Here is a 13,774-nt window from a genome sequence, read left to right as displayed (position 1 = left end):
ATTAATTAATACAGTGACAATTCCCCCCAACCCCACCCCCCGCCCCTCTTTTTTTCTTCCTAATCAGTCCCCATAGAATGATACATTTCTATACATTACTAATAATTTAACTTTATATTTCTCATTTTTTCCTTCTGAGATAATTTAACAGTCACACAATTATGTATGTCGTATCTTAGATAAAAAAAATTCCTTTTATACTTAAACTTGTTGTACGGTTAAACATCTTATAATTTAGGATGGATGGAGAAAGTACTTTATTAATTTAACTTGTTATCACAAGTTAAACTCGCTGATAGTACCTTTTCCTTTTGTTGATAACCATTGTATTCGGGCTAAGCTTTCGCACACCCTACAGGTATCAGGTAACTTTATCCACCAAAGATGTGACAGATGGAACTGCGACAAACACAGGTGAGTAGTGTGTATATAGGAGGTCATTCATTTGTAACTTATCATTTATCAAGCATGAAAACAAGCTCTCTGAAATACAAAACTTCCTTTGGCAATGTTGTGTTCTATCTAGTGTTCCTTAAACTTCGCTCTGACACCGCCTTGAACTAAGTGCATCATGCAGCACTCAGCGGTGGAGCGAGCTACATGGTTAAAATTATTTTTTGATGTATATATAATAGATGTCAAAACCCTTTTGGGTTAGTTCGTATATTCACTTGTGAACCTCTTTAGTGAAAATTCTGGCTCCGCCACTAGCAGCAGCACTAACTCACTGATAGCACCTTCCGGGCATTTAACTTAAAATCTTTAAACTATCATGCAGATCTAAACTATTAATGACACCGGGATTTCAATAAAATTCACCCAAATACCCAAATCTATCATTTATAGAATGATGATTATGGCTGTTCCTTACACTTTCTATCTGTGAATGCAACTTCATTCAACATCTGTACTTAGCTAACAAAGATGAAAACTAGCTATCATCAGAATTGTGTCCCTGCAACTGCCTCCTCCTCAAGTGCTTTGTAGATCCCATTCTTGTTCAGAAGGTCATCCATCATGTGTGCCACTTTCGACTATTTGACCATCCGAAACAACAGCTACATTGTTTGCACTCTCGACAGTTGAAAGCCTGCGATCTGTGACAAGAGTGGTTCTTCCTTTCATCAGAGAATCCATGGCATCCTGCATAGCATGTAAACACATTTATAATTTCATGTCATTTTATGGTTAATAGAAGAATGGTATACGGTGAATATTAGCTTCAAGAACATTATATTTAGTTCCAGTATTACCTTTTGGTGTAGGTGCTTATGAGATATTTGAGAAACCCCATTCAGCAAGATCTTCCCTCTAGAATTAATACCAAATCTAAAGAGAGCATTATTGTATTGCTTCTGGAATTTCAAATGCAACTGCTCCATCAAAGACAATTTCGCTATCCTTCTTATGTCAGGTTCAGCCTCCCTAGCAAGGCCTGGTGATAGATATTGATACAAAACAGGATCATATTTATCAAACGGATGTCTAGAAAGTCCTAATTAAATTAATGTTGTAATAGATATAAGTCAATAGAAGGTAATGTAGGTTTGTTGGAGGACTCGATGATAGACCTGTATGTAGATAGTGCACGTCCTCCAAAGGTTGAAGGTTCTCACCACAGCCACCTGTAAATGCAAGAACACCTCTCTGGTGTGGATCTAAAAAATCCCCAGCAACTGAGAATCTGGCGGATGGGCCCTGACCAATGGGGAAGACCTCACGCCATGTACGAGCAGCTGTATGGACAATCGGAAGATACAACAGCATACAGTTAATCGATTATAGATCATGCAACTCTTTAATACACAACAATCATATAAACAACACAGAGAGTAGTAGAAATTCTCAGTTTAGTCGTTAACAGAAGCATATATTTCCTGAATATAAATCTTACAGCTGAAGCCATCACAGTATGATAGTTTCAGTTGTTTGGTTTTCCTTTGATAGGAAAAGATTTAACAAGCTATATATATGATCCAACAAATAAAAAACATACCAACATCAAGAACATAAACGTCGTCAAATAGGCTCTGATGATCAAAACCCCCAAAGACAAACTGCTTCCTGCCCAGCGAAATGGTTGTATGCCAAGTTCGTGGTTGCAAAATATGGCCTGTGGTATTCAACTTGCACCAAGCAAAGGTTTCTACTGAAACAGTATGCTAAAATAGTCATAAATTGTAGACCTAGTACGAGAAAAATAACTATGATACGATTGTAACTTTTTCTATGTATATAACTTCAAGAGCGAGTTTCTTTAATACCTGTGTCAAATATATGGACATCTGACTGATAAAAGCCAGATTTGTCCCGACCACCTATGACAATGATCTTCCTATTCCAACATGAACAGGACTGGCCTTCACGCTTACTTGGCGGAGTGCCTGATGGCACAATGTGCATCCAAACAGATTTCTCTGAAAAATGACAAGAAGTATTAAAAGAACTTGCTTATGATATAGCACCAAACACTTGCTTCTTTATATATATATATATAAAGAATTTAGAATTTGTATTGCTACCAGAAGTTAGAATTTGTATTGCTACCCTCCCCAGTGCCCTCATATTTCTATTAGTAGTTGCATAGTTTTTAAAGTTTTTGACACCATCACGTTGTTACTCAAGTCTTAATGAAAAAAATCTCTATACTTAAACATACCATGCTAGCTAACTGCAGTCTACCATTACGTACCCACCTTAATAACACACGCGCGGACACAGAGAGAGAGAGAGAGTGGCAAACCTATATCCAATTTGTGAATATCATCATAGTATATTTCAGCATCATCAAATTTTGCGCATCCACCAAATATGAAAAGCTCATGACCAATAAGTGCTGCACTGTGGCCTTCCCTTGGATTGGGGGCATCGCCTATTAGATCAGGCGATACCCATGTATTTGAAGCTAAAAGAATGTAGATTCAGTGAATTATTAGGTAGCGAGTAAATCATTGGGAACAACTGATAGAATTCCTAGTATCTGCTAACATTCAAAATTCAAACTAAGAGAACAGAAGAACATTTTTCATCTCATGCTATCATCTCTCTTTGAAATACATTGCACGTACATTTGAAAACAAGTAGTTATATATATTGAAGCACTTTCATGGTTTCTGATATGAATGACTACCTCGGATCTTCGTGGATTTTCTTGTTCACACAGTTGTTTCTGTCCACATTTTTGTAGTACACAGCAACAAAGAGAGAAATGCAGATAAAGCAGCACAAAAAGTGATGACCTAAGGGTTTGTCCTCATGCCATAAGACTATAGACTACCTTAGCATATTTGAAAATTTTAATCTAGCATCAACAGACAACAGAGGCAATTATTAAAAGATTAAGTAATAATTAAAAGGAATGATGGTTAAGATCACAAGCACTAACAAGTGAACAAAATATGCAAATCATTAAGAGGTCCTGTCCCATTTGTGCCACCAAACATAATCAGATCATTTCCAATGGTTGTACAACTGTGGCCACTCCTGGGTGAGGGCAAACCTCCATTCATCAATGGCTCACTCCAAATTCTATTAACTGAAAATAACACAACAATGTAACTTTTGTAAACGTTTTCTTGAAAAAAACCTAAGAAAGGGAACAAGAATGCAAGTAAACAATTTTTAGTTGAAAAAAAACGTAAGAAAAACAACCGCACCAGTGTCAAAGACATGAACTTTATTGGTTTGTACGTCGTCTTTGTCATAGCCACCAAAGACGTAGAGAAGTCTACCACCTTGTACAGCGTTACAGGTGTGGCTCCACCTTTTACTAGCTCCATCAACTCCATGAACAGCAACTCTTTCCCATCTCATCATGTTTAAAAACTCCAGTGAACTACAGCAAAGCAATGAAGAGAAAAAGAAAGCAAAGCAAAAGAGATGTGAAAAGCACAACAGCATACACAAAGGAAAGGAAGATTGATATCTCTTGGGCCAAGAAAAGAAATGAACAAAACACAGATGTGAAAAGAAGGGAAAAGAGAGTACTGTATGTATAACTGAAGTTTGATGGCATGCAGGCAAAGACAGAAATTGATACTAACAAGTGTCAATCTTCAGGTGCACTAGAGTGGAAGATGTACTGGTTTCACATACTGTACAATAAAAATCAAGATTGACTTACTTATTTATGTTAAAGAAGTAACACTGTAGAGCATTTAATACAGATTATTTTTAGTGAACAAATAAAGCAAATTTATGTTTTATTTTACTTGGCCTTATGTATACTATAATTTTTTTCAATTTACTTGTTCATTTTCAAAAAATCAAGAGAGTTTTATTACTTTTTTCTATTACTCAAATTTAGAGTTTCAAAATATGATTAATAAAGTTAATTTAGTAAAAACACATCTTTAGCTAATTCTTTTTAAGGAGTGTGTCAAGTCACCTTGGACAAAATAAAATAAAAAAGATTTAAGTACTTAGTTCAAGATATATAGAATTAAGCAATTGTTATAACCATATAACCAACTTTTAGAGTCAAGTTTAAGAAGAATGTGAGTGTCTTGTTGCAAGGCTCATTTTTCCTTGATGGGTCTTGAGGCGTGATGTAAGCTAATTAATATTCTTTTAGTTCAAATAATGTTAAGCAGTACTCATAAATGACTCTTAAAAGTTTGATTCAGAATAAAATACTTCTCACCCATTAAATAAATTTGTTTATATTCTCGTGACATTAGCGAATCACTTTTTTGTTTGATTCAAAATATGATTAAGCAACGGTCATAAAAAAAAAATTTAAAGTCAGGTTTGGATGATAATCTCGCACGCGGTAAATAGTTTGTTTATAATCATTACATTAATATCGTAATGTAATCTAAGCAATATTTTGTTTGGTTCAAAGTACGATTAAGCAACGATCATAACGAGCTTTTAAAGCTAAGTTTAGATTAAATTTATTTTACACAGTAAATATTTTGTTTTTAATCGCTACAGTTATGTAAAGTAAGCTAATCAAACTTTGTTTAATTCAAGATATGATAAAGCATCTGCCATAAAAATCCTCTAAGTCAACTTTAGGACAAATTACGTATTGCACAATGCATATTTTGTCTATAATGTGTATACTTACATCATAAAGTAAGCTAATTAATATTTTCTTTACTTCATAGTACGGTTAAGCAACAACTATAAATGAACGCTTTAAGTCAAATTTAGACGAATTACATGATTTGAGGCATATGATATAGAACAATTGTCACAAAAATCTTGTCATTTATGGAACGATGATGATGTCTTCTCCATACACTTTCTATATGTGAATGCAAGTTCACTAAACATTTTTGCTTTTGTTAATTCATTTTATCAGGTGGCTTCGAACAAAGATGAAAACTAGCTATCAGATTTATGTCCCTGCAGCTGCCTCCTCACCAGTGCTGTGTAGATCCCATTCTTGTTCAGAAGGTCATCATGTGTGCCACTTTCGACTATTTGACCATCCGAAACAACAGCAACAGTATTCGCGCTCTTGACGGTTGAAAGCCTGTGAGCTATGACAAGAACGGTTCTACCTTTCATCAGAGAATCCATGGCATCCTGCATAGCATATAAACGTGTTTATGTAAGAGATGTCAAGTCCTTAGTTGAACGTCCAAAGGAGATCTAAGGCAGGCAGGGTAGGTATCAAATAAAAAGCAGACCTGAACAAGATATTCACTTTCAGCATCCAGAGCACTCGTTGCCTCATCCAACAGTAAAATCGTTGGGTTCATCAGCAGCGCTCTAGCTATTGCAATTCTCTGTTTCTGACCGCCAGAAAGTCTCAATCCTCGTTCACCAACATGGGTTTTATATTGTTCGGGAAATTTGGATACAAATTCATGAGCATTAGCCATTTTCTGTTCAAACAGAGATGCTATAACAGTCAGAATATTTGCAGAAGACTTAATCAGACATTAACAGCATTGGAACTTACAGCTGCTTTTTCTATGTCATCACTGCTTGCTTTGCCACCCAATCCATAGGCAATATTTTCTTCGATGGAACAGTTAAAAAGAACAGGCTCCTGGCTCACTATACTAACCTGAAATTTTTCAGAAGAAATATGTATTAGGAATAAGCTGAAAGAGAGTCATTCTTATCTTTGAGGAGGAGGGGGGTTAAGGAGCCTTGGGATATGGATATGCTGAAGAATGGTATGGTGGCTATTAGCTTCAAGAACTTTATATTTAGTTCTAGCATTACCTTATGGTGGAGGTGCTTATGAGATATCTCAACCAAAGGAACCCCATTGAGCAAGATCTTCCCTTTAACGGGATCATAGAATCTTTCTATCAAATTTGCTATTGTGGTCTGCAGTAAAGAATTCATAAGTTCTCCCTCTCTTTGACGAACTATAGAAACTTCAATGGAACTTTAATGACACGGGTCTTACCTTTCCACCACCACTTGGACCAACCAGTGCAACCTTTGAACCAGATTGTAGTTTCATTGTTATACCCTGAATCAACAGAAGGTTTTCCCTTTTCTGTCAACAACTATTTTTTTTCATGTAGGTATAAGATAGAGGAGATGCTCCTCACCTTGAGGACCATGTGGCTCGGGCGGGATGGATAGGCAAACCAGACATCATCCAGTTCTACTTCTGCAGCTTGATCACTGTAACAAAAGCAACCAACATTTGATTTAATTTTGTGGGACGTGACTGGCTATATAAGAGTCAATCTGAATATGCTAGTCACAATTTTGGCTCTGATCATGAGAGAGATTTAAGTGTTCATGCTGAAAGTTCTGATATGATGGAACAAAATATTATGTTACGAGGAAGTGCATGGATGCATGTCAGAATTGAGGTTACAAGAACAGCTTGATGCAGCAGGACATGCCAGCTTTTAAGAAAACATCAAAAGAAATGATATTTCTATTACAATGTGAGAACCATCAAATGAGAACACCATCAAAATGCATGCTTTTATTTCTAAGACAGCTGGATATTTCATTATAAACAGAACTTTTAACATCCACATTAAGTTAAAAGGCATTTTCACATTGGTCACCAGTTGCATATTACCCAGATGAGTTATCACGCATCTGTTCATAAATTGTATCCCCATGAAACTAATTATTGTTTATGCCACACTTCCTTTCGAAGCTGGAATCTTTTAGCAGTAAAGAGGTATTGAACAACGAACTATTGGATTAGGATAATGAAGGAACAAACCCCAATGGACATAGGTCTCCTGATTTTGGCATGGAAGATGTGCGATCCAAGAGCTGAAAAACCCGTCTGCTGGCTCCAGCGGCTTTCATTGCTACAGTATATAATCCGGAAAGCCCAGATACGGATGATCCAACTGTAAGAAAGTACAATTGTTTACCTCAACAAAGGATCTAAGATAGAAATTAGTAAATGCTAAAATATTACATAAGTTATGGGGCATCAAAGGTACATTTCTTTTTGGACATTCATTACAAGACAACCAGTGAGGGAGTCACCTGTTAAGCTATAGAGTATGAAGGACGTAAGAGCACCAGGTGTCATAGCGCCTTGGATAGTCAGAGTAGCTCCATATATTACTACCACAATAACTGATAGAGTAGATGCTGCATTCAAGCTTCCGGAGAAGAGGCCAACCACTTTCTGCACAAGAAAACAAGACATGTCAGGTTTTCCTTCTCATCCTCATACCATCTCTCTCACTCTCTTTCTCCCTTCTTTTCTTGTCAGAGGTGGAAGAATTAAGCAACTTACTGCTTGTCCAAGCCCTAGCTTTAAGGTCTCATCAACTTTCTCTGAATAGCGTGAAATCTCATAATCTTCCTGCGCAAATGATCTCACTGTGCGTACGGCGCCAAAAGTTTCCTAAACACAAAATTCAACTTGATCACATGAGAATAAATTCTTGCCATTGATAAAACTTCTAAAATACTATATTGCTTAGTATATTGAGAAAAAATAAGGAAAAAAGTGAGATGGTAAAGGATAAATATTTTTGAAAAACGATAGATATGTAACAACCAGCAAACATACACTTCCCAGCAATGTGAATATTCATACAACACTGCAATAAGACCCCAGCAGCAACTTGAACTCAAGAATAAGGAACAAGAATTTATAGCATCATTTCTATGTTGATAGTTATCACACTGCTTCAAGAAATATAAATAACACGACTTCTCTTGGATGGAAATCAAGTGATGGCGCATCTATGAAGTACTTTAGAACTAGTTCCAATGAAAACTCCAAGCAAACATTCATTTTCAGAGGATGTTTTAGTTTCTATGAGCTCTTTTTGAAGTACGGTGGTTCATTGCTAGGGGTCCAAACAGCATCACTTGATGCAAATTTGGGAAGTGCACTTCCCAAGAACTTCAACTAGAATAGAATAGTGTATTTAACATGCAAGAATGAATATTAACAGAACCACTTAATATCACCATACTTCGTATAGAAACAACTACTTATATAAGCAGAGTGACAAACCTCAGCAATGGACGAGGCTACTGCTGCAGCAGCTTGAGTTTTGTGGGAAAGTTCACGCATGTAGCGACCAAATCTGCGGACTGCAACTGATATGACTGGTACAACAGCTAGCGACAACACTAGATTTTGTATTTGAAAATCAGTAAGGATATAAGATGATAAAACGAAACTACAACGTAATAGGAAATCAAATACTATCTTCTCTTAAAAGGTTTTTATTGCTTTACATGTTAATTTCCATGATGTTTGAAACATAAATCCAAGACCAATAAATGCAGTAGCAAGATTCCTCAAAGCCTCTGAAAGATTAGTAGTTGCAGCATTCTTTATGATCTGGGTATCTTCAGATAGCCTACTGAGGAGCTCCCCCGTTCGAGTAACATCAAAGAAAGCTATCTCCTGAAGAATGTATTTGTCTTTCAGAAAAATCTCAAGGATGGAAAGAAAAACAAGACCAACTCTAACAAAGTGAGAAAGATAAAGCCAAATTAAAGGAAATTAGCCAGAAGTATGTCTTTACCTGGTGAACAAGGTGACTTAGCAGGTTCTTTCTCAACCGGGCTACAACCCTTTCACTAGCAGAAGAGAATAGCCAAGCTCGAAGCGCTGTGCAAACAGAACTGAAAGAGGCAATTGCTGCAAAGTCAGACATAACAAAATGCAATTGAAGGGGAAAACATAGTGGAGGGCCTAGTGTCTCATATTGCCCCTTTCCCCCTGAAACCCTACAACAACGACAACATGCTCAGAGCCCCGTGAAACCCTATAAAAGTAGAATACAACCTCCAAGCAATGATTCAAGCTACCGATAATTAAATTGAAGATTATCATTAGCAGCGTGAAAAGAGAGAAAATGAATGTTGGCCAAAAGTTGCAGGGAATACCCAACGACGACAATCAGAAAGATTTCAAGTATTGTGTTCTTGACTGCATTTAAAGCTTCTGATTTCTGTTCAGGTGTTTGGATATCACCTGAAACAATATCAATTATCTTTCCCCCAAATTTTGGCTGCACATTGAGCATTATAAAGTCAGGGATAAGAAAATCTAGGAGATCCAGTTATTAATTCAGTAGAAAAGCAGTGAACTGAAAGAGGCGCCTACAATCAAAATGCTTGATGTTGCTGCAATCAGCAACGCAATTGTCGCAAATATCAAACTTCCTGCTTCAGGCTTAGCCTGTAAAATAGGAGCATGTTAAACGTTCAATTTAACTCCACTGCACAGTTTGCCAACTACAGACACAAACAACATCCACTTACAAGTGAAAGGACTCTGCCAAATCCCACATTTGGTGCCTGAAGATCAAGATGAAGTTAGCTACTTGTGTGCAACAATGGTTAGTACAATACATCATTTGAAAACGTGAAAACAAAACTTAAGTTACCGGCGAATCACCATGCTCAAGGTCTCCTAGCTGACCATCTTCAGCATCCCTCTTTCTCCCTAACTATAAAGACGACACCAACAGTAAATACCAAAAAAAAAAAAAAAAAAACTGCCAAAATACAAATCATCTCCTTGCCCAATCAAATTCTAAAACTACTAATGTGATGCTCCTCACTGTAAGCAAAATATTATTTACAATAGCAACTCAGCATATTTCATCATCACAAGGAAAATTACATGCTCAATGATTACGAATCTCGAGTAAGTTACAACACAGAGACAACCTTTCAAAGCAATAAACTTCCATTTGGACAAGCTGCCCTTAATCCTAATTCCTAACCAAACTAAATACCCATAAGCCTAAGACTCTACTTTCCATAGATAGACGGTTCCATTTTGTCTTTTTTTGATAACGGTGGTGTCCGTGCTAGCTTGCCTATACCTCGACGAGATACCTGTCACCTCCCACCAGCAACAACAGGTATGTCCACCAAGGCTACTACAGTTGAAAAGAAATCGCCTAGTGTTTTGTCTGTGCTATGATTCGAACCTGAGACGTCACGTGCTCAACCTACTTAGTGCAGCAGGTGCATATAGTCTAAAATTAGCCTTGAACCCTAAACCCCATGCAAATACAATCAGAACTTGGGCTAATTTGGTGACAATAATGAAGAAAATCATGACCTAACATCCTAAATTCACAGAAAAATTTCAACACCTGCGATAGGACACGGTAAAATAAATGCTACGTATGATTCAAACACATGTAAATGATGGATTCGCAAACGGCTATGAACGCAAGTATTCAAAAAGGGGATTCGGTCGCAGTACTGGGAAGAAAGTATAGGAAAAACTTAACAACTTACAGGAGGTCTGTCTAACAAAGGAGTTGTTGCATTACCCAATCCATGTCCATGCATTCCTGAATGCCTTTCCATGGAGTGCAAGTGTGGTGGTCACAGGACACAGGTAGAGGGCTCCAAAGTTTCAAAATTGAACAAAAGTTATTCACTTATTTTTTGACTACTAGGCAAAATAATTTGTCGTCTACCGTTGATAGGCTATATTAGTATTAGTAGTTGGGAATTTCTTGGAGAGCAAGAGGCAAGACCCCATGTGAATTAGTCTTGCTGTGAATAAAGACACTTTTTCGTTAGGTAATTGCTTATGTCATTTTTGCAAACTGAAAACTGTTCTCAAATTAGTGCTACCTTTCTAAAAGTATATAGAAATGTTTTTTTAATATTATTCTTATTATTAAATTAATAATATATATTTAAATTTATATTTTTAAAATATAATTAATAAAGTTAATTTAGTAAAATAATCTCTTAATAAATATTTTCTTAAGGAAATGTCAAGTCAATAAGAATTAATTATTTTGAAACAAACGAAGTATTAGGAGAGCTAAAAATACAGATTTTTTAAATTTTGTGTCTTAAATTCAAGATGAATAAGAAAGAGAGTTGTGCTAGATAAGATTGTCCATATTAGATTTTTGTGGTTTTGGCTTACACAAATTTGGTGCATATAAGAAGTTTTAATTGCATCGAATTGCCCATTTAAATTAAAAATCAGTAGATGATCCTTAAAATTCTTAATAATTTTATGTCTAAATATATGATGTCAAATATTAGAATTAAAGAACATACCTTTGCCTTTTTTCTTCCTCTATCAAATGGTGTTTTACCACCTTGTAGTTATTTAAAGCAATTTAAATGAAGTGATAATACGTATTTATTAACTTTAATCAAGTGTTCAAAGTTCATCTAGAAATACATAACATAACATGTAAGTAGTATTTATTAGTTTGCTTCTTTTTTTTTTGGTTGTATAACTTGAAAGAATATGGTAACTAATCGGATAACAAATGCTAGTAATAAAATTGAACTTGTGATATATGGGTTCAGTTGCAACTTATCGACTACTACTTAATAGTTATGTAATCATAATTTTTTTGGTGGAAGACATGGAAATGACCTATAAAATTCAATAGGACTAATATGTAAGTGCATGCGTTGACCCAAGTCGTATTCAGAAGAATATTCTCACAAGTGTTTATAAAGTAGTAAAATCTACTCATAAAATATCATTTTCCACATCTTGCACTTGGGGCTTACCACTTTTTACCCAAATAAAATTAATAATTATTAGCCTATATGCCCTATAGAAATAGCATTTCATGCTTATCCACTACTATTTACGTAAACGGTCGTATGGGATCTTCAAAGATACCATGAGGTGAAAGGGGATATACGCACTTTATATCCCTCTTAACAAATGATTAATATCATAAGTGATGTTCAGATATGGCTTTGTTTTTATTTTTTTTTATTTTTCGTTCGGTGTCGATATCTGTATTGGAGTCCGACTAATTCGGATTTGCGTAGAGTAGGGGCCCATTCGAGGGAAAGCGCTCTCTATCAAGGATTTTTTCATTCTCAGAGCTCGAAATCGAGACCTCTGATTAAGGAAGGAGTAGCCTCATCCGCTGCACCACATCCTTTGGTGGTGAAATGACTTTAAGCTATGCCCATTAGACATAAATTCGATTACAAAGGACAAAATTAAAGACCAAAACATTTGAACGACCAAGTGTGTCATTAAATGAAGGGCAAACAATATAAATCCCGATAATTTGAAGTTTAATTACAGAAAATTCTGATATTTTGCATAATTATTGAAAATCCCAATTTTGAGTCAGTCAAGATACATAATTAGCTCTCTATACATCCAACATACATTTTTCCTTTGTAAGGATACATAATTAGCTTCCGATACATTTTTTTATAATGGATATGTCGATATATATAATACATCCGACGAAGATACATTTTTTTCCTTATAAAAATATATAATTAGCTACCGATGTATTTTTTTCGATTTTGAATCCAGTAAGATACATAATTAGCTCCTGGATATATCCAAGGAAGATACATAATTAATTGAGATTTTTGCAAGGGTGGGAATTTCCAAGGAAGATACATAATTAATTGAGATTTTTGCAAGGGTGGGAATTTATGTAAATGTAGTAAGTTGAGGTGTATATTTATGTTATTTTTCCTAATGAGCATATGTTTGGAATTGGGCTTCATCCTAAACAGAATTACATGAAGGCCTGTTGTTAATGCTTACCTTGCAAGTATTGGACCATATTTTCAAATGATTTTGGTTCAACATTTCTGGGTTTCCTTTGGGCACCCACTTGCTGCTCCCTGTGCCAAGCCCATAGTTAGCATCATATAGTTTTATCAGAACTAAACTGGGCTGAAATTGCAAGTGTTTTGCACATTTCTTTCATAACTCCAAACCTTTTTTCTCCAAAAACCATATCAAGATATTGCTCTAAAATGAGAATGAAAAGGTGAAAATCACAATCTAAGGACACCTTTGGACACAACCAAACTGGTTTTAAGTATTTTATTTCCACTAAGAACAGTTGTGCAAACACATTTCGCAAGAAATTTACCATTTAATTGCATGGTTTGCTCTTCAAAATTGAAGGGCTGATCTTTAATTTTTGTCGCAAGACATAAGTTCTTTAAGGATGCAAGGCATAACTTGTGGAATATTATGAGGCGAAAATATAAACTCACGCATCGTGAAGAAGCCATTTTCCTTGAGGGCAAATATTAAAGATCACTACAAAATAGGGGCAAAATTGCAAATGACAATATGACATCAAATTTCTTCCTAATCTTTCTTCTTCTTCGTCATTTCCTTCATATATGTGCATTGCCAGAATACTTGCCACAAATCCTGATGAGGCGAATTGATAATCTAAAATATGGAGCACATGAATTCGTGGTTTCTCTGCAGAACTAAGCATCTAATACATATATTTTCTAAAATCAATATAATACTATATATATATATTTGTTGATTCTTATGTTACAAGAAGGCTAAAATTGTGCGCATGTTGAGTTATTTACCTAGAGGATTAGTGATCACTTTCCATCTAAT

At 35.6% G+C, this 13,774-nt stretch overlaps 2 protein-coding genes across 3 annotated transcripts; both read right to left on the bottom strand.

The window, feature by feature from the left end:
• Positions 1–803: 803 nt before the first annotated feature.
• On the bottom strand, positions 804–4,183 carry LOC107864812 (kelch domain-containing protein 3). 2 transcript variants are annotated; one of them, XM_016711235.2, is made up of 8 exons: positions 3,657–4,183; positions 3,386–3,535; positions 2,744–2,905; positions 2,265–2,417; positions 1,997–2,149; positions 1,572–1,736; positions 1,254–1,435; positions 804–1,143 (listed from the first exon to the last, which is right to left on the bottom strand). In XM_016711235.2, exons 1-8 carry the CDS (start codon positions 3,898–3,900, stop codon positions 1,009–1,011), a joined length of 1,344 nt encoding a protein of 447 aa, XP_016566721.2. In that variant the 5' UTR covers positions 3,901–4,183; the 3' UTR covers positions 804–1,008. The 2 variants fall into 2 exon arrangements, with proteins under 2 accessions (XP_016566721.2, XP_047265783.1); XM_047409827.1 differs by having other exon boundaries at positions 1,997–2,146.
• A 1,003-nt stretch (positions 4,184–5,186) lies between these two features.
• On the bottom strand, positions 5,187–10,949 carry LOC107862340 (ABC transporter B family member 25). Its single transcript, XM_016707886.2, has 17 exons — positions 10,678–10,949; positions 9,810–9,872; positions 9,685–9,720; positions 9,527–9,601; positions 9,307–9,431; positions 8,943–9,042; positions 8,650–8,821; positions 8,423–8,541; positions 7,691–7,801; positions 7,435–7,579; positions 7,160–7,292; positions 6,522–6,597; positions 6,374–6,439; positions 6,184–6,291; positions 5,915–6,022; positions 5,640–5,837; positions 5,187–5,535 (listed from the first exon to the last, which is right to left on the bottom strand). Exons 1-17 carry the CDS (start codon positions 10,747–10,749, stop codon positions 5,332–5,334), a joined length of 1,911 nt encoding a protein of 636 aa, XP_016563372.1. The 5' UTR covers positions 10,750–10,949; the 3' UTR covers positions 5,187–5,331.
• Positions 10,950–13,774: the final 2,825 nt, after the last annotated feature.

The sequence above is a fragment of the Capsicum annuum genome, chromosome 3 (genome assembly GCF_002878395.1).
Source record: "Capsicum annuum cultivar UCD-10X-F1 chromosome 3, UCD10Xv1.1, whole genome shotgun sequence".
NCBI classification, from domain to species: Eukaryota; Viridiplantae; Streptophyta; class Magnoliopsida; order Solanales; family Solanaceae; genus Capsicum; species Capsicum annuum.
This window is presented reverse-complemented; position numbering and strand designations above follow the sequence as displayed.